Raw genomic sequence first — 19,849 nt, forward strand, 5'->3', positions numbered from 1 at the left:
CTTCCACTGAGCCAACATCTAATCTAATTTACTGCCTCTCCATGTACACCTAGCGACAGAACCTTCCTGACTAACGTCCCATGCTGGACCTTGTCAAAGGCCTTACTGAAGTCCATGTAAACAACATCCACTGCCTTCCCTTCATCCACTTTCCCGGTAACCTCCTTGAAAAACTCTAATAGATTATTAAACATGACCGACCATGCACAAAACCATGTTGACTCTCCCTGATAAGTCCCTGTCCATCCAAGTATTGGAACATAGAACATAGAGCATAGAAAAACTACAGCACAAACAGGCCCTTTGGCCCACAAGTTGTGCCGAACATATCCCATATTTGTAGATCCAATCTCTTCGTACTCCATCCAATAATTTACCTATTACTGGTGTCAAACTTACCAGCCTATAATTTCTCGGATTATTTTTGAGCCTTTTTTAAACAATGGAACAACATGAGCTATCCTCCAATCATCCGGCACCTCATCCATGGACACCGACATTTTAAATATATCTGCCAGATCCCTGCAGTTTCAACACTCGTCTCCTTCAAGGTCTGAGGGAATACCCTGTCCGATCCTGGGGATTTATCTACTCTGATTTGCCTCAAGACAGCAAGCACCTCCTCCCCTTTAATCTGTAGAGGTTCCATGACCTCCCTACTTGTTTGCCTTATTTCTGTAGAGTCCATGCCAGTTTCCTGAGTAAATACGAATGCAAAAAAACCCATTTAACATCTCCCCCATTTCTTTTGGTTCCAGACAATGCTGAACACTCTGATCTTCAAGAGGACCAATTTTATCCCTTACTATCCGTTTGCTGTTAATATACCTGTAGAAGCTCTTAGGATTACCCTTCACCTTGACTGCCAAAGCACCCTTATGTTTTCTTTTAGCCCTCCTGATTTCCTTCATAAATAGTTTCTTGCATTTTTTAAACTCCTTGAGCATCTTATTTGTTCCCTGTTGCCGATCCAAGTCACACATCTCTCTCTTCTTCTTTGTCAGAGTTCCAATATCCCTCGAGAACCAAGGTTCCTTATTCTTATTTACTTTGCCTTTAATCCTGACAGGAACATACAAACTCTGCACTCTCAAAATTTCTCCTTTGAAGGCCTCCCACTTACCAATCATATCCTTGCCAGAGAACAGCCTGTCCCAATCCACTCTTTTTAGATCCTTTCTCATTTCATCAAATTTGACACATTCAAAATCACTGGAGGTCTGACAGAGAGATCAGGAGAAACTGCTCCCATTGTGCAAGGATCGAGAACCACAGGGAATCAAAATAAAGTAATTTATCAAAGCAAAATTAAGAAAAACGTTCTCACACAGCGAGTGGTTAAGATCCGGAATGCACTGCCTGAGAGTGTGGTGGAGACAGATTCACACAGCGAGTGGTTAGGATCCGGAATGCACTGTCTGAGAGTGTGGTGGAGACAGATTCACACAGCGAGTGGTTAGGATCTGGAATGCACTGTCTGAGAGTGTGGTGGAGACAGGTTCACACAGTGAGTGGTTTGGGTCCAGGACAGATAGTGAGATTTTGCAAGCCCTACTTCTTGCCTTCAAACAATCGCACAACCTCAAACAGACCATTGTCCGTAGCAAACGAACGAGCCTTCAGGAGAACAGTGACCACTACACCATAAAACTCTGCCACAGCAACCTCTGCAAAACATGCTGGGTGCTCGACATGGATGCCATCATCTCACATGAGAACACAATCCACCAGGTACACGATATATACACTTGCAGGAAAGGATGTCCCGATGCATGGTACATTGGGGAGACCATGCAGACGCTACTACAACAGATGAATGAACACAGCTCGACAATCGCCAGGCAAGACTGTTCTCTTCCTGTTGGGGAACACTTCAGCGGTCACGGGCATTCGGCCTCTGATCTTCGTGTAAGCGTTCTCCAAGGTGGCCTTCACGACACACGAAAACGCAGAATTGCTGAGCAGAGACTGATAGCCAAGTTCCGCACACATCAGCAGAGTCTCAACCAGGAACTTGGGTTCATGTCACTCTATCTGTAACCCCCACAACTTGCCTGGATTTGCAAAATCACAACAACTGTCGTGATGGAGACATCTCTTTAACCTGTGCTTGGCCCAATCTCCACTCACATTGTCAGTGACTTCAAGACTTGATTACCAGTAAAGACTCGCATTCCAACCATTACTTTGTAAATTGAATTTGTATCTTTATATACCCTGTTTATGAACAGAACTCTCACTTACCCAATGAAAGAGCAGCGCTCTGAAAGCTGGTGGCTTTTGCTGCCAAATAAACCTGTTGACTTAAACTTGGTGTTATCTAAAGTGGAGAAATGTTCCGGGTTCCAGGGAGAAGGCAGGGGAATGGTGTGAGCTGAGAAGGACAGAGAAGACATGATGGGCCGAATGGTCTCCTCTGCCATTCTGTGATCCTGTTTCTCACTTATGTCCCTCCAGACCTGACTTCTGAACCAGCCCAACCTAATTCAATCTTTGGAATGAAGGCCTGGATGAGCACTCTGCCATTCTGTATGCTTCCTTCCATTCCATGCACACACCAGTCACTCAGCATTGACTTACCGGTGACACTGAGCTGGGTCCCTGCTCCATGGATGTAGCTCCACACACTGCATCTGTACACAGCTGTATCACTGAGGGTCACATTCACAATGGTCAGAATGTAGCTGTTGCTGCCGACATTCCGGGAAGGCTGGAAACGGTGGTGGGAATCCCGGGACTTGGTAATGGTGCCATTCACAAACTGGCTGATCAGCCACTCAGTGTGGTAGCCAGCTCTCTGGTAATGCCAGTGGACATCAGTGTCAATCACACTGGCATTGTACATGGCACATTGTAAGTCGACAGCCTGACCCTCTGGCACCTTGCTGACTGTTGGATACTGCATGAGGACTGGGTCAGACAATGGAGCTGTTAATATTGAGAAAGAAAAATCATAGAACTTGAAATGCAACATTTTAGAAATCTTCTTCTGGTTACAATAATGATTTGCAGAGAATTCTCTCAATCTCCCAACATGGAAATTGTTGTTTGCAACGAGGGAGGGAATGAGGGGACAAAAGGGGATCTGCTGAATGTTCTAGAATTTGCTGATATTATCCATTCAGTGCACATTCCCACCCACAGAAAACAAACTATCGAACGGATAAACTTCACAATCTTCACAGCTGATTATTGGAGGAACTCAAGTGATTGTTTAAAAAGATGAATGAAAGGTGAAAGTAAAGGAATAAAGTTTAAAATTTCCTGTATAATAATTACAGCGTGACCACACACGGGCTGATTTACTGCTGCTAATCCTCTTCTTTACCCCATCCTATCAATCTGGCCTGGATTTTCCCTTTTTGGGAATGTTGGGAATTGGTAAAAAGAGACACAGGGATCTGGAACTTATCCCTCCATTATCGACCTGTCCTGCCCCCTTCAGTGATCTGTGGAAATTCATTCCAAGATCCCACTCTTCTTTATAACCCTCAAGCCTCCTCCACGCCCCATCATATCCCTCCAGATCCTCATGCTTGCTGTCACTCCATGCCCCTTCCATTGCCCCATGGATGCTCCACACCCACTCTCCCAGTATTCTCCACGCATAGAAGCAATGTTCTACAAACACGTCTGGGAAATCATTGAAATGTTTCTGAAACTGACACAATGAGCAAAGAGGCTTTGAAATTCTGCTTCAGAAAAAAAAACTATTCATCTTACAACCTCAGAAAAGGGTCAAATAAATATCAATGGATAAAGTTTTATTCCTTTTAACATCTCTTAACTGTGTTCAAGTACACAAACAGGCACTGATAAACCACAAAAAAAGGAAATTCCTGAAACTTCCGAAATGGCTGTCGTAAATAGGAGCACTTTGCTTGAAACCATATTAATACAGTTTAATTGACAGCTCCATAGTCAGTTTGGAACTCAGCCAAGCATCCATAATAAGCCCATCTGATAACTCTATCAACAGGAGCAGACTGAACAGATAGCCAGACAGTTGTCTCCGGAGATTAAATGACCCGACACGTGGCTCCCAACTCTAAAGAGGCAATTTGGCTCTGCTCCTTCTACAGATCATAGCCTCAAGCAATGTCTTTCCCAGGATGTGGACATTGTTGCCTCGGCTAATGTATGTTCCTCATCCTAAGACTCTGCTATTCCTGGTACCCAGCAGTGTGCCAAGCTCAAAACCTCACCCATTCCTCCCTGATCACAGCCTCCATTGCTTCCCTGCTCATTTCTCATGTCTGACATCATATTCCCAGAAACCCCTAATACCCTGAATCCCACCCTGCTCACTGCTTTCCTCACCTTTTTCTCTCCACCCACAGTCATACCCGGCACAAAGGAAGATGGTTGGAGGTCAATCATCTCAGCTCCAGGACGTCACTGCAGGAGTTCCTCAGGGTAGTGCCCTCGGCCAAACCATCTTCAGCTGCTTCATCAATCACCTTCCCTCCATCATAAGGTCAGGAGTGGGGATGTTCATTAATGATTGGACCATTCATTACTCCTCCATTACTGAAGCAGCCTGTTCCTGCACACAGCAAGACCTGGACAACATTCAGACTTAGGCTGATATGTGGAAGGTAACATTTCCCCACACAAGGGCCAGGCAATGAACATCTCCAACAACACAGGATCTAACCATCGCCCCTTCACATTCAATGGCATTTCCATCACTGAATCCCCCACTGTCAACATCCTGGGAGTTACCATTGACCATAAACTGAACTGGACTAGCCCTGTAAAAGCTATGGTTACAAGAGCAGATCAGAGACTGGGAATCCTGCAGAGGGTAACTCACCTCCTGACTCCCCAAAGCCTGTCCACCACCTACAAGGCACAAGTCAGGAATGTAATGGAATACTCTCCACTTGCCTGGATGAGTGCAGCTCCAATAACACTCAAGAAGCTTGACCCCATCCAGAACAAAGCCAATGTGTTTGATTGCGATACCACCGATCACTTTAAACATTCACTCCCACCACCATGGACACACAGTGACAGCCGTGTGTACCATCTACAAGATGCACTGCAGCAACTCACCAAGGCTCCTTTAACAGAACCTTCTCAACCCATAACCTCTACCATTTCTGCTCTCTGTGACTCTATAACTTGATGACTTTGACTCTAAAAGGACAAGGGCAGCAGGCACATGGGGAACACCACCACCTGGAGGCTTCTCTCCCAGTCACTCACCATCCTGACTTGGAAATATATCACCGTTCCTTCACTGTCGCTGGGTCAGAATCCTGGAATTTCCAATCCTGACAGCACTGAGGATGTACCTACACCACATGGGCTGCAACAGATCAAGAGATTGTTTCACCACCACCTTCTGAAGGGTAACTAGGGATGGACCCTAACCAGTAATGCCCACCAAGACTGAAAATAAAACAGAAACAGCTGGAGACAGCACTCTGACAAAAAGCTGAGTAAAAAAAGGAGGGAGAAAGATTAGAAACAAACAGAAATAGAGAAACAGAGAAAATGTCAAAGAATTGAAGACTGAGAAATCAGGAGCGATGCACAATTTTTATTCTTTGATAAAAGTGCATGAGATCACCCAGTCTATTTTTCTAATGTGTTCCCTTTACCCCAGGGGTTTGTGATATTTCTCACATACTCACTTCCCACACAGTCACAAGTGGTGATGACTTCAGGAGATTGTTATGTAAACTGGACTTACTGGTTACATTCAGCTGTGTCCCATTGCCACTGATATCTCCCCACACTGAGCAGTAATAGACGGCAGTGTCACTAGGCTGCAACATGGTGATTGTCAGAATGAAGCTGTTATTGGAGATGTGTCTGGAAGGCTGGAATCGCTCAGTGAAACCTGGGCCCCGGTGTATGTTATTCCCTGTATCCTGTGTTAAAACTCTCTCCCTATCTTTCCCAGGTAGCTCCCGGTACCAGTGAACATCAGTGTGTGTCACTGCGGCGTTCCTCACGGTGCACTGTAACCGTGCAGTCTGACCCTCTGTGACACGTTCCACACTCGGAGACTGGATCAGGACTGGAACATTCACACCTTTAAACAGAGGAAAAACAAATCAGAGAGAGACAGAAATCAGTGAGTGACAGAAATCAGTGAGTGACAGAAATCAGTGAGTGACAGAAATCAGTGAGTTAAATTCCGAGCTGAAGGATTCAAATTCCTGTGGGTATTTAAAGGGACAGTCCAGGCAGTAGAGTTTTTGTGTTAAAGTGAGAGATTCTCTGTTCTCCTGAAGTTTTTGTAACAGGTTGTAAGACTGGTGTGGCTCATTACTGATTGAGATGTGGAGATGCCGGTGTTGGACTGGGGTAAGCACAATAAGAGGTCTGACAACAACAGGTTTGAGTCCAACCGATTTGTTTGAAAGCTTGTGAGTTAGTTGAAAGCTTGCCATTCTGTCTGCTTCCTTCCATTCCATGCACACACCAGTCACTCAGCATTGACTTACCAGTGACATTGAGCTGGGTCCCTGCTCCATGGATGTAGCTCCACACACTGCATCTGTACACAGCTGTATCACTGAGGGTCACATTCACAATGGTCAGAATGTAGCTGTTGCTGCTGACATTCCGGGAAGGCTGGAAACGGTGGTGGGAATCCCGGGACTTGGTAATGGTGCCATTCACAAACTGGCTGATCAGCCACTCAGTGTGGTAGCCAGCTCTCTGGTAATGCCAGTGGACATCAGTGTCAATCACACTGGCATTGTACATGGCACATTGTAAGTCGACAGCCTGACCCTCTGGCACCTTGCTGACTGTTGGATACTGCATGAGGACTGGGTCAGACAATGGAGCTGTTAATATTGAGAAAGAAAAATCATAGAACTTGAAATGCAACATTTTAGAAATCTTCTTCTGGTTACAATAATGATTTGCAGAGAATTCTCTCAATCTCCCAACATGGAAATTGTTGTTTGCAACGAGGGAGGAAATGAGGGGACAAAAGGGGATCTGCTGAATGTTCTAGAATTTGCTGATATTATCCATTCAGTGCACATTCCCACCCACAGAAAACAAACTATCGAACGGATAAACTTCACAATCTTCACAGCTGATTATCAGAAGAACTCAAGTGATTGTTTAAAAAGATGAATGAAAGGTGGAAGTAAAGGAATAAAGTTTAAAATTTCCTGTATAATAATTACAGCGTGACCACACATGGGCTGATTTACTGCTGCTAATCCTCTTCTTTACCCCATCCTATCAATCTGACCTGGATTTTCCCCTTCTGGGAATGTTGGGAATTGGTAAAAAGAGACACAGGGATCCGGAACTTATCCCTCCATTATCGACCTGTCCTGACCCTTCAGTGATCTGTGGAAATTCATTCCAAGATCCCACTCTTCTTTATAACCCTCAAGCCTCCTCCATGCCCCATCATATCCCTCCAGATCCTCATGCTTGCTGCAACTCCATGCCCCTTCCATTGCCCCATGCATGCTCCACACCCACTCTCCCAGTATTCTCCATGCATAGAAGCAATGTGCTACAAACACGTCTGGGAAATCATTGTGTCAGTTTCAGAAACATTTCAATGAGCAAAGAGGCTTTGAAATTCTGCTTCAGAAAAAAAACTATTCATCTTACAACCTCAGAAATGTGTCAAATAAATATCAATGGATAAAGTTTTATTCCTTTTAACATCTCTTAACTGTGTTCAAGTATACAAACAGGCATTGAAAAACCATAAAAAAGGAAATTCCTGAAACTTCCAAAATGCCTGTCATAAATAGGAGCACTTTGCTTCAAACCATGTTAATACTGTCTAATTGATTAGCTCCATAATCAGTTTGGAACTCAGTCAAGCATCCATAATAAGCCCATCTGATAACTCTGTCAACCGTAGCATATTGAACAGATAGCCAGACAGTTGTTTCTGGAGATGAAATGACCCGACACGTGGCCCCCAACTCTAAAGAGGCAACTTGGCTCTGCTCCTTCTACAGATCCCAACCTCAAGCATTGTCTTTCCCAGGATGTGGACATTGTTGCCTCGGCTAATGTATGTTCCTCATCCTAAGTCTCTTCGTATTCCTGCTACCCAGCAGTGTGCCAAGCTCAAAACCTCACCCATTCCTCCTCCCTGATCGCAGCCTTCAGTTCTTCCCTGCTCATTTCTCATGTCCTACATCATATTCCCAGAAACATCTAATTCCCTGAATCCCACCCTGCTCACTGCTTTCCTCACCTTTTCCTCTCCACCCACAGTCATACCCGGCACAAAGGAAGATGGTTGGAGGTCAATTATCTCAGCTCCAGGACATCACTGCAGGAGTTCCTCAGGGTAGTGTCCTCGGCCCAACCATCTTCAGCTGCTTCATCAATCACCTTCCCTCCATCATAAGGTCAGGAGTGGGGATGTTCATTCATGATTGGACCATTCATTACTCCTCCATTACTGAAGCAGCCTGTTCCTGCACACAGCAAGACCTGGACAACATTCAGACTTGGGCTGATATGTGGAAGGTAACATTTCCCCACACAAGTGCCAGGCAATGAACATCTCCAACAACACAGGATCTAACCATCGCCCCTTCACATTCAATGGCATTTCCATCACTGAATCCCCCACTGTCAACATCCTGGGGGTTACCATTGACCAGAAACTGAACTGGACTAGCCCTGTAAAAGCTATGGTTACAAGAGCAGGTCAGAGACTGGGAATCCTGCAGAGGGGAACTCACCTCCTGACTCCCCAAAGCCTGTCCACCACCTACAAGGTACAAGTCAGGAATGTAATGGAATACTCTCCACTTGCCTGGATGAGTGCAGCTCCAATAACACTCAAGAAGCTTGACCCCATCCAGAACAAAGCCAATGTGTTTGATTGGGACACCACCCATCACATTAAACATTCACTCCCACCACCATGGACACACAGTGACAGCCGTGTGTACCATCTACAAGATGCACTGCAGGAACTCACCAAGGCTCCTTTAACAGAACCTTCTCAACCCATAACCTCTACCATTTCTGCTCTCTGTGACTCTATAACTTGATGACTTTGACTCTAAAAGGACTAGGGCAGCAGGCACATGGGGAACATCACCACCTGGAGGCTTCTCTCCCAGTCACTCACCATCCTGACTTGGAAATATATCACCGTTCCTTCACTGTCGCTGGGTCAGAATCCTGGAATTTCCAATCCTGACAGCACTGTGGATGTACCTACACCACATGGGCTGCAACAGATCAAGAGGTTGTTTCATCACCACCTTCTGAAGGGTAACTAGGGATGGACCCTAACCAGTAATGCCCACCAAGAATGAATATAAAACAGAAACAGCTGGAGACAGCACTCTGACAAAAAGCTGAGTAAACAAAGGAGAGGGAGAAAGATTAGAAACAAACAGAAACAGAGAAACACAGAAAATGTCAAAGAATTGAAGACTGAGAAATCAGGAGCGATGCACAATTTTTATTCTTTGATAAAAGTGCATGAGATCACCCAGTCTATTTTTCTAATGTGTTCCCTTTACCCCAGGAGTTTGTGATATTTCTCACATACTCACTTCCCACACAGTTATAAGTGGAGATGACTTCAGGAGATTGTTATGTAAACTGGACTTACTGGTTACATTCAGCTGTGTCCCATTGCCACTGATATCTCCCCACACTGAGCAGTAATAGACGGCAGTGTCACTGGGCTGCACCATGGTGATTGTCAGAATGAAGCTGTTATTGGAGGTGTGTCTGGAAGGCTGGAATCGCTCAGTGAAACCTGGGCTCCGGTGTATGTTATTCCCTGTATCCTGTGTTAAAACTCTCTCCCTATCTTTCCCAGGTAGCTCCCGGTACCAGTGAACATCAGTGCGTGACACTGCGGCGTTCCTCACGGTGCACTGTAACCGTGCAGTCTGACCCTCTGTGACACGTTCCACACTCGGAGTCTGGATAAGGACTGGAACATTCACACCTTTAAACAGAGGAAAAACAAATCAGTGAGTGACAGAAATCAGTGAGAGACAGAAATCAGTGAGTGGCAGAAATCAGCAAGTGGCAGAAATCAGTGAGTTAAATTCAGAGCTGAAGTTTTCAAATTCCCGTGAGTAATTAAAGGGACAGTCCAGGCAGTAGAGTTTCTGTGTTAAAGTGAGACAGTCTCTGTTCTCCTGATGTTTTTGTGTAACAGGTTGTAAGACTGGTGTGGCTCATTACTGATTCACAGCAAACACAACACATTGGTATGTTAGCCTTTATAGGAAGGGGTATAGAATATAAGAGCTGGAGTCTAATGTTGCAGTTGTACAGAACGTTGGTTAGGCTGCATTTGGAGTACTGCGTCCAGTTCTGGTCGCCTTACTACCGGAAGGACGTGGAGACTCTGGAGAGAGTGCAGAGGAGGTTTACCAGGATGTTACCTGGTATGGAAGGACTGGGGTATGAGGAAAGACTGAAGAAACTGGGGCTCTTTTCCCTTGAAAGACGGCGACTGAGGGGGGATCTAATAGAGGTATATAAGATTATGAAGGGTATAGATAGAGTAAATAGAGGTAAGCTATTTCCTATGACAGAGGCACGTAGGACAAGGGGCCATGGACTTAAGGTGAGGGGGGAGAGGTACAACACAGATATTAGAGGGAGGTTTTTCACACAGAGGGTAGTGAGGGTATGGAATGCTCTGCCAAGTAAGGTGGTGGAGGCAAACACGCTAGAGTTGTTTCAGAGTAACTTAGACAGGCACATGAGTGGGTTGGAGATGGGTGGATATAGGAGATAGTTTTAAATAAGGTTCATTAGCATTGGGGCATCCCTGGTAATGTAAATGGGTATAGTATGATAATAATGTTTTTTCTCTTTTCATTCACAGGTTTTAAGTCGGTCCACCTCGTGTCCAACGAGGGGCATACACGCGATGGGTCGTACTGGGGCTGGTCTTGGTTGTTCGAGATTGGCCTAGTGCTTCATGTCGTTAGTGTGTGCCTAAACTGGACCAGATACTGGGCAAGACGACAGCTCAGTGACTATCGCTGTTTGCTGTGCAGACACATGGATTTGGGCCGGTGTCTGTGGGAGTTTGCGCATTCTCCCCGTGCTTGCGTGGGTTTTCTCCGGGTGCTCGGGTTTCCTCCCACACCCCAAAGACGGGCTGTTAGGCTGATTGGCAGGAATAAATTGTCCCAAAATTAGTTTCCCCTCAATCTGGATGGCCATAAAACATTAGACAGGGGTCGTGGGGGGAGAGGGGGACTGGTGGTGTTGAGATGGCAGCGCGGGCTCGTTGGGCCGAAGGGCCTGTTTCCCGGGCTGATTTTGTTCTTTGTTATTTGTGTGAGGAAATGAGTGAAAATATCTGGGATAAGGATATGAGCTGGGAGAGCAGGATCAGTGTAGAGTGATGTGTGTCTGAATGGGGAACAGCTCCTATTACACTTCCCAATCTCAGCCTCTCCCTGTTCCCATGGTAACCCCAAACCCCACACATCATCACAAACTCATCTCCAACTAACTCATCTGGAAGAGGTTATTGCTGTGGATTATTGGAATAAAACTCTACTTACTGGTTACATTCAGCCGGCTTCCTTTCCCCGACTCCGATGCCCCCATTGAGCAGTAATAGACGGCAGTGTCACTGGGCTGCACCATGGTGATTGTCAGAATGAAGCTGTTATTGGAGGTGTGTCTGGAAGGCTGGAATCGCTCAGTGATACCTGGGCTCCGGGTTATGCTGGTCATTGGATCATCCACTAAAACCATCTCCCTATCTTTCCCAGGTCGCTCCCGCTCCCTGTTACCACACAGATTTGCCCTGCTCATCGTACTGACACTAAGGGGAAATTTCCCACGGCCAATCCACCTAACCCGCACATCTTTGGACTGTGAGAGAAAACCGGAGCACCCGGAGCAAACCCATGCAGACATGGGGAGAATGTGCAATCTCCACACAGTTAGAACATAGAACATAGAACACTACAGCACAAACAGGCCCTTCGGCCCACGAGTTGCACCGATCATATCAACACCTATCTATAACCCCCAATCCCATAAAACCCCATATACTCATCCAGAAGTCTTTTAAAAGACCCCAGCGAGTTCGCCTCCACCACCACTGACGGCAGCCGATTCCACTCACTCACCACCCTCTGAGTGAAAAACTTATCCCTAACATCACTTCTGTACTTTCCTCCCCGCACCTTAAATCTGTGTCCTCTCGTAGCGACCATTTCAACCCGGGGAAATAGCCTCTGAGAATCCACCCTATCCATTCCTCTCAACATTTTATAAACCTCTATCAGGTCGCCTCTCAACCTTCGTCTCTCCAGGGAAAAGAGACCCAGCTCCCTCAACCTAACTTCATAAGGCATGCCTCCCAGTCCAGGCAACATCCTTGTAAATCTCCTCTGTACCCTTTCAATAGCTTCTACGTCTTTCCTATAGTGAGGCGACCAGAACTGCGCACAATACTCCAAATGAGGCCTGACAAGGGTCTTATAACGTTGCAGCATTACCTCCCGACTCCTAAACTCAATCCCTCGATTAATGAAGGCCAGTACACCATACGCCTTCTTGACCACCTCCTCCACCTGCAAGGCCGATTTAAGAGTCCTGTGGACCCGGACCCCAAGATCCTTCTGCTCTTCAACACTACTAAGACTCCTGCCCTTGATAGTGTACTCGTTCATCCCGTTGGTTCTGCCAAAATGGACGACTACGCATTTGTCCGCGTTGAAGTCCATCTGCCACTTCTCCGCCCAGTCCTGCATCCTATTTATGTCCTGCTGCAACTTTTGCCATCCTTCCAGACCATCCACAACACCACCGACCTTCGTGTCATCAGCGAACTTACTAACCCATCCCTCCACTTCCTCATCCAGGTCATTTATGAAAATGACAAACAGCAAGGGTCCTAGAACAGATCCCTGGGGCACTCCACTGGTGACTGACCTCCATGCAGAAAAAGACCCATCCACAACCACTCTCTGCCTTCTGCAGGCAAGCCAGTTCTGGATCCACAAGGCCAAAGGCCCTTGGATCCCATGCCCTCTCACCTTCTCAAGAAGTCTTGCATGGGGGACCTTATCAAACGCCTTGCTGAAGTCCATGCACACCTCGTCCACGGCACTTCCTTCGTCAATGTGTTCAGTCACATTATCGAAGAACTCAACTAGGCTCGTAAGGCACGACCTGCCCTTGACAAAACCATGCTGACTATTCCTGATCATGTCAAACCTCTCCAAGTGCTCGTAAATCTTGTCCCTCAGAAGCCTCTCCATCAGCTGACCAACCACTGAGGTCAGACTCACCGGTCGATAATTTCCCGGGCTATCTCTGTTCCCTTTCTTGAAAATAGGGACTACATCCGCAATCCTCCAATCTTCCGGAACCTCTCCCGTCTCCATTGACAACGCAAAGATCATCGCCAGGGGCTCTGCAATCACTTCCCTCGCCTCCCACAGTATCCTGGGGTATATCCCATCTGGTCCCAGCGACTTATCTAACTTGATAGAATTCAAAAGTTCTAACACATCCTCCACCTTAATATCCACAAACTCAATCTTTTCCATCTGCTGCAAATCCGTAGCAAAATCTCCCAGATCAGCTTCCACCGTGAATACTGAGGCAAAGTACTCATTAAGCACCTCTGCCATTTCTTCCCGTTCCACACAGACAAGGGTGCTGGGTGACCAATGCTGTGTACTGAATATTCAAGGACAGTCAACATTTAGGAAGTTCACGTAAAAGAGAAAGAGGAGGTGGGGTAGTGTTCTGAGTGGTGGGGGGCGGCGGGGGGGGGGGGGGGGGGGGGCACGGTGGCACAGTGGTTGCCTCGCAGTGCCCACAAATACACCCACTTAATGTACAGACTGTCAGTCAAACCCATTGTCCCATTAAACTAGAAAGAATGGTGGAACACTCAGTTCTGTGACCCGTGTTCCCAGCCTGTGTAATTCTGTGTCAGATACACTAAACTATCTCAATACAATGATAAATTCTCCTGTAAGACTCATCTCCAGTTCTGAATGTTCTAACTGTAGAATCCACACACAATACAGGAGCTGACACACACAGCAGCACAAACCAGGGAGAGTTATTTTAATCACAAGTGAAACTTCTCCAAACCAAACCATAACTTGTACTTACCCCCAGAAACACAGAGGGACAGAGTCAGAACAAAAAGAGTTTTACTGATCATCTCGACAGAGTGACAATCCTGTTTCTCCACACCGTTTATTGTATGTCCAATAAACACATTGAAACACAAAGTGTCCCAGCAACTGCAGCTGGTTTCATATCCTTTTCTTCACCAGCGAATGAAGTTAAAGAATCGATAAAGAGGAAGCGGTGACATTGAGCCAATGGCTACTCCCCTTCCTGGGTGGAACTGTTATAAGTGACGTTTATCATTTGTTGAGTGAAGCTCCGCACAATAAACTGGTTTAAGATGAAGAGTTCACACAGTGAGGGAGACAATAGCTACAGAAATGTAGATAGTTGGAACATTTATTGAAAATCACCGAAACCAAATCTTCTGTCCCTTGGTAATAACAACATCCAGCATTTATATAGCCCCTTAAACATAGAAAATCCTCGCAGGATTGTCCACAGGAGAGAAAATAAACTAAATTTACATCAAAGCAAAGAAAGAGAAATGAGGACAAATTGCCAGAAACTCGATACTGGGGAAAGTGTTAGAGGAAAAGAAAAAGACAACATGGGGGCTGATTGAAACCCCCTGTCCCCCACCAATCAACACTCCACCCCCCACCCCGCTTCCCCCGGCTGGAACAGCAGCGTGTGTTTAACCCACACCCATTCACCGCGATGGAAGCAGAACATTCACTTTTGCTGGCTGCTCATTGCCGTGGTTTCTGTGGTCAGCCTGCTCTAACTGCGCTGTTCATTGGCTCCTCACATCAGCTGGAGCCTGACATCCAGAGTATTTAGTACCACTTAAAGCTCAACTATAGGAGCATTGCCACTGCTGGTGATGCTGGGATCATTCACAATACTCTGCAATGTAGGACCCACCCTGGGGGGAGGGGAGAGAAACAGGGGGAGACACACGGAAACTACAGACCCCAACTGAACCCCGAGAGAGTCTTGACGTGAGCCAGTGGGTTGACAGGAGAGGGATGTAAGGGGATGTTTGTGAATGGAGAAAAGATGGAAAGAGCTTCCTTTGCATTCCAGGATGATGCTGGAGTAGTGAATGGTTTTGGGAGGGGATAGCAGGGCCTGATGGTGCCTGAGTGGCCCATCCAATGATGCCAATGATTGGTGAAACCAGTTGTAGCCGTTGCTGTCTGTGAGCCTTGGATTGAAGGGAGTGAGGTGGGTTCATCCCAAGGGGAATAACCATGGGGAGAGAGAGGATTTTACTGATGACAATGGCCTCAAAGGTGGGGCTGAAGGTGTGATTGAGCAGAACAGTGGCTCCAAATGGAGAGGCAAAGGCTGGCCCACTAAGTGTCTGAAAGCTCCTTTAGAAATTACTGACAGATTTTAGGAATTATACCGGAACCCAAACCATTCTTTAAGTTGAATAGATTTCAGATATCGGCCAATCAGGATCCAATGGGAATGCTGCAACAGTGTAATGGGGCTGAATGTCCATAAAATACACACGTTTCTATACAGCAAATACACCTGTAATCTGCTTCACCCTGAACTCAATATTATTAAGAATAAGTCCAGGCTGATGCAGTAACACTGAAAAATATCACTGTGCACAGCCTTGGGGCTTAACAGTTTACAGGCAGAATGTGGCGTTAGAGAAATGCAGACTTATCACTGACAGCATCTCCGCTTATCAGGGGCAGCAGCCTCTCTCAGACTGAAAACTCACACCATTTGTCATTTCTGCTGAAGTGAAGGAGTTGCCCAGAACACATGAATGTGCAGCTATTTCGAGTTGTCTGGGATTTGATTGCTTTACCATCTTAAACATTCACAGGTTGCCATTAGGCATTTTAAAAACTTTTCAGTGAATCAGCTGGATTCCAGAGAGGCAGATTGCAATGATCAGTGAATTGGATATTTAGTTGAAGATTGGTTTTATTAGTGAGTTGAAAAGAGTGAGAGAACACACAAACCACAGCTCCAACACCTTATTTTTGTTTGTCCATTTATCAGCCGCTATCGTCACTCACCCCACATTTCACACCATGGAAGGTCAAAATGCAAAAGCTGATATCCGGATTGGTGCAAACACTGAAGAATAACAACACCCTGCATTTGTGTAGCACCCTTAACTTAGCAACACATTCCCAGGGTTCCACACACGACATCAGGAAATATCCGTCAGTGAAAATCCACAACACAACTCAGGAATTCAATCCCGTTTCTGTTTTTATTCAATAAAAATGGAACACAAAGCTAGTATCAGTAATGTTCACCATAAAACTCTCAATGTTCATGCAAAACAAATTGTAATTTCTAATTAAAACAGAAAGTACTGGATAAACTCAGCAGGTCTGGCAGCGTCTGTGGAGAGAGAAACAGAGTTAATGTTTCGAGTCTGTGTGACTCTTCTACAGAACTGAAGGATAGAAATGTGATGAAGGAGAGAGTTGGAGAGGGGGGTGGAGGAGGTGGAGCAGAATAGAAGGTCAGCGATAGGTCAGAGCTAAGGAGAGATTGACAAAGATATCAGGAATATAAGAGAAAGGGAGTGTTAATGGGAGTGTTAAAGTCTAAAGAAGGTGTTAGAGACGTAGAGTCATTGAGATTTACAGCATGGAAACAGGCCTCCGATGAACGACAATGTCTTGCATTTGTGTAGCACCCTTAACATAGCAACACATTCCCAGGGTTCCACACACGACATCCTTCCTGTAATGTGTAGACCAGAAACCAACTCAGGATCCTGTGCCGAACATGAGGCCAAATTAAACTCATGCCTTCTGCCTGTCCTTGCTCCATATCTCACTATTCCTTGCAGATTCATGTGCTTATCTAAAAGCCCCTTCAACCTCCCCATCGTCTCTGTTTCCACTCCCATCCCTGGCAGCGTGTTCCAGACACCTACCACCCTCTGTGGAAAAAACTCACCCCTCACATCTCCTTTGAACTTTCTCTCTCTCACATTAAGTGCGTGTCCCCTCATATTAGACATTCCTACTCTGGGAAAAGGATTCTGACTGTCAACCCTATCTATACCTCTCATCATTTTATAGACTTCTATCAGGTCTCCCCTCAGCCTCCGTCGCTCCATAGAAAACAAGCCTAGTTTGTCCAGCCTCTCCTTATAGCTCATTGCCTCTAATCCAGGCAGCATCCTGGTAAACCTCTTCTGCATCCTCTCCAAAGCAACCACATCCTTCCTGTAATGTGGCAAAAAGAACTGAAAGCAAGTCTCTAAGTTTGGCCTAACCAAAGCTTTAGAAACTGCAACATGTCAGATGCAGACCCTATAAAGTAAATGGCAGAACACATAAGAGTGTTGATAGGCAGAGGGGTCTGGATATACAGGTACACAGGTCACTGAAAGTGACAATGTAAGTGGGGAAGGTTGTCAAGAAGGCAGACGGCATGCTTGCCTTCATCTGCCGGGGTACTGAGTTTAAAAATTGGCAAGTCATGTTGCAGCTTTATAGAACCTAGATTAGGTCACATTTGGAATATTGTGTTCAATACTGGCTCCCACACTACTGGAAGGATGTGGAGATTTTGGAGAGGGTACAGAAAAGATTTACCAGGATGTTGCCTGATATGGAGGGCATTAGCTATGAGGAGAAGTTGTAAAAACTTGATTTGTCCTCACTGGAGCGATGGAGGTTGAGGGAGACCTGATAGAAGTCCACAAGATTATGAGGGGCATGGACAGAGTGGATAGTCAGAAGCTTTTTCCCAGGGTGGAAGAGTCAATTACTCGAGGGCACAGGTTTAAGGTGTGGGGGATAAGGTTTAAAGGAGATGTAAGAGGCAGATTTTTTACACAGAGAGTGGTGGGTGCCTGGAACTTGTTGCCGAGGGGAGGTAGTGGAAGAGGATACGGTAGTGACTTTTAAGGGGAGTCTTGACAAGTACATGAATAGGATGGGAATAGAGGGATATGGTCCCTGAAGAGTAGAGGGTTTTAGTTAAGTCGGGCAGCATGGTCGGTGCAGGCTTGGAGGGGCCGAAGGGCCTGTTCCTGTGCTGGAATTTTCTTTGTCCTTTTCTCTTATGACCCCCTGACCCTTGTACTCAATGTCCCGGCAATAGTTTGTGTTCCCAGCACCCAGTCAGTCTGGGTGGGGTTTGTGTGGATTTAGTAATGAATAATCAGACAGGTTTAATTCAGAATCTGACTGGAAGGGGACATTTAGCAAACAGTGATCAGAACATGGGAGAGTTTGACATTAAGGGCCTGATTTTACCAAAAACGGGTGTGAAATGGCGGTAAATTTGGGGTTGGGGCTGTAACGCGATCTGCATCCGAATCCGAGCAGATCGCACCTTTACCGACACCGGATTTGGGCGTGGATCCGGTCCGCGCACCAATCAGGCGGCCCGACATTAGCATGCATTTAGAACGACTTAATGAGCCGCGCGCCGAACTCTCCCGCCAAATCCCACTTTCCCGTCTTTGGGTCCGTTCCGGATCCGTGCCATTACCAACCTGCAGAATAAAAATCCGAAGCGGATTCCTGTTCTGCAGGGGAACCTCCGAAGCCCATCCTCCTCCAACACCCTTCACAGACCCCCCGCGAACCCCCCCGGCAGATCTGCCTCACCCCCGTGATCCAACCCCCCTGGAAGGCAGGGCCCCCTTTGCAGAGCACACCCCCCCCGTGCGTTCGGACCCCCCCGGGAGGCAGCCTCCCCCGCTACCACGGTTGGACCCCCCCAACACCACCCACCACCTCCCACCCCAACGAGGAGGCAGGCCCCCACCCCCTCATAGTCAGAACCCCCCAGGAGGCGGGTCCCCCTCGGAAGAGCTCACCCCCAACCTGCCTCGATCGCTGCTCTCCCTCCCCCATCCTTCTGACCTCATTGGAAATCCTGCAGCACCTTCCTGGCTTTCCTGGTCTGCTGGTGTTGTGGGGTGGGGGATGCGGGGGGTGCGGGGCTGGGGGCTGCTCAGATGGATCTCTGGTTGGGGGGGTGGTGATTGATGATTGGGGGGATGATGGACTTTGGATAATCTCCACTCCCACCCAACCAAAGATCCATCTGAGCCTGACCCCCTCCTCCAGCAGACGCCAGCGGAAGGCCAGGAAGGTGCTGCAGGCTGTCCAATGAGTGCAGGTCAGAAGGATGGTGGAGGGAGAGCAGCGATCGAGGTAGGTTGGGGGTGTGCGCTTTTCAAAAGACAACATTGTACTCGCCTCTACTGCTGCTTCTGGCAGCTTGTTCCAAACACTCACCACCCTCTGTGTGAAAAAATTACCCCTCTGGATACTTTTGTATCTCTCCCCTTTCACCTTAAACCTATGCCCTCTAGTTTTAATCTCCTCTACCTTTGGGAAAAGATATTGTCTAACTAGCTGATCTGTGCCCCTCATTATTTTATAGACCTCTATAAGATCACCCCTTCAGCCTGTTACACTCCAGAGAAAGAAGTCCCAGTCTGTCCGGCCTCTCCTTATAACTCAAGTCCCAGTCGTATCCAAGTAAATCTTTTCTGAACTCTTTCTAGTTTAATAATATCCTTTGTATAATAGGATAACCAGAAACATGATTAAAATACATTTTTAAAAGGCACACTATCATCACAGATGTGAGAAATATAGAAAACAACAATAGAATAAAATTAATGTAAATATCGATATCTCGGCCAACTTTATTTCCCATTCCCAATTGCCCTTCAGAAGGTGGCGTCTGGTTGCATTCTTGAACCGCTGCATTCCTTCTGGGGTAGGGACACCCAGAGTGCTGTTAGGAAGGAGATCAGGTGGGAGTGGTT

The 19,849-nt window shown here is 46.5% G+C and overlaps 1 protein-coding gene across 1 annotated transcript in view; it reads right to left on the minus strand.

The window, feature by feature from the left end:
* LOC145350496 (immunoglobulin superfamily member 3-like) overlaps positions 1-11,601 on the minus strand; it is a 30,258-nt gene extending 18,657 nt beyond the window's left edge. Inside the window, exons 1-5 of the mRNA XM_080199695.1 lie at positions 11,517-11,601; positions 9,587-9,931; positions 6,462-6,809; positions 5,702-6,046; positions 2,581-2,928 (exon numbers count right to left, since the gene is read on the minus strand). Coding sequence (XP_080055821.1) covers positions 2,581-2,928; positions 5,702-6,046; positions 6,462-6,809; positions 9,587-9,931; positions 11,517-11,601 — 1,471 coding nt within the window. The remainder of the gene's footprint in view (positions 1-2,580; positions 2,929-5,701; positions 6,047-6,461; positions 6,810-9,586; positions 9,932-11,516) is intronic.
* Positions 11,602-19,849: the final 8,248 nt, after the last annotated feature.

Source organism: Carcharhinus amblyrhynchos, chromosome 12, assembly GCF_965287045.1.
Source record: "Carcharhinus amblyrhynchos chromosome 12, sCarAmb.v2.hapA, whole genome shotgun sequence".
In the NCBI taxonomy this organism is placed as follows: domain Eukaryota; kingdom Metazoa; phylum Chordata; class Chondrichthyes; order Carcharhiniformes; family Carcharhinidae; genus Carcharhinus; species Carcharhinus amblyrhynchos.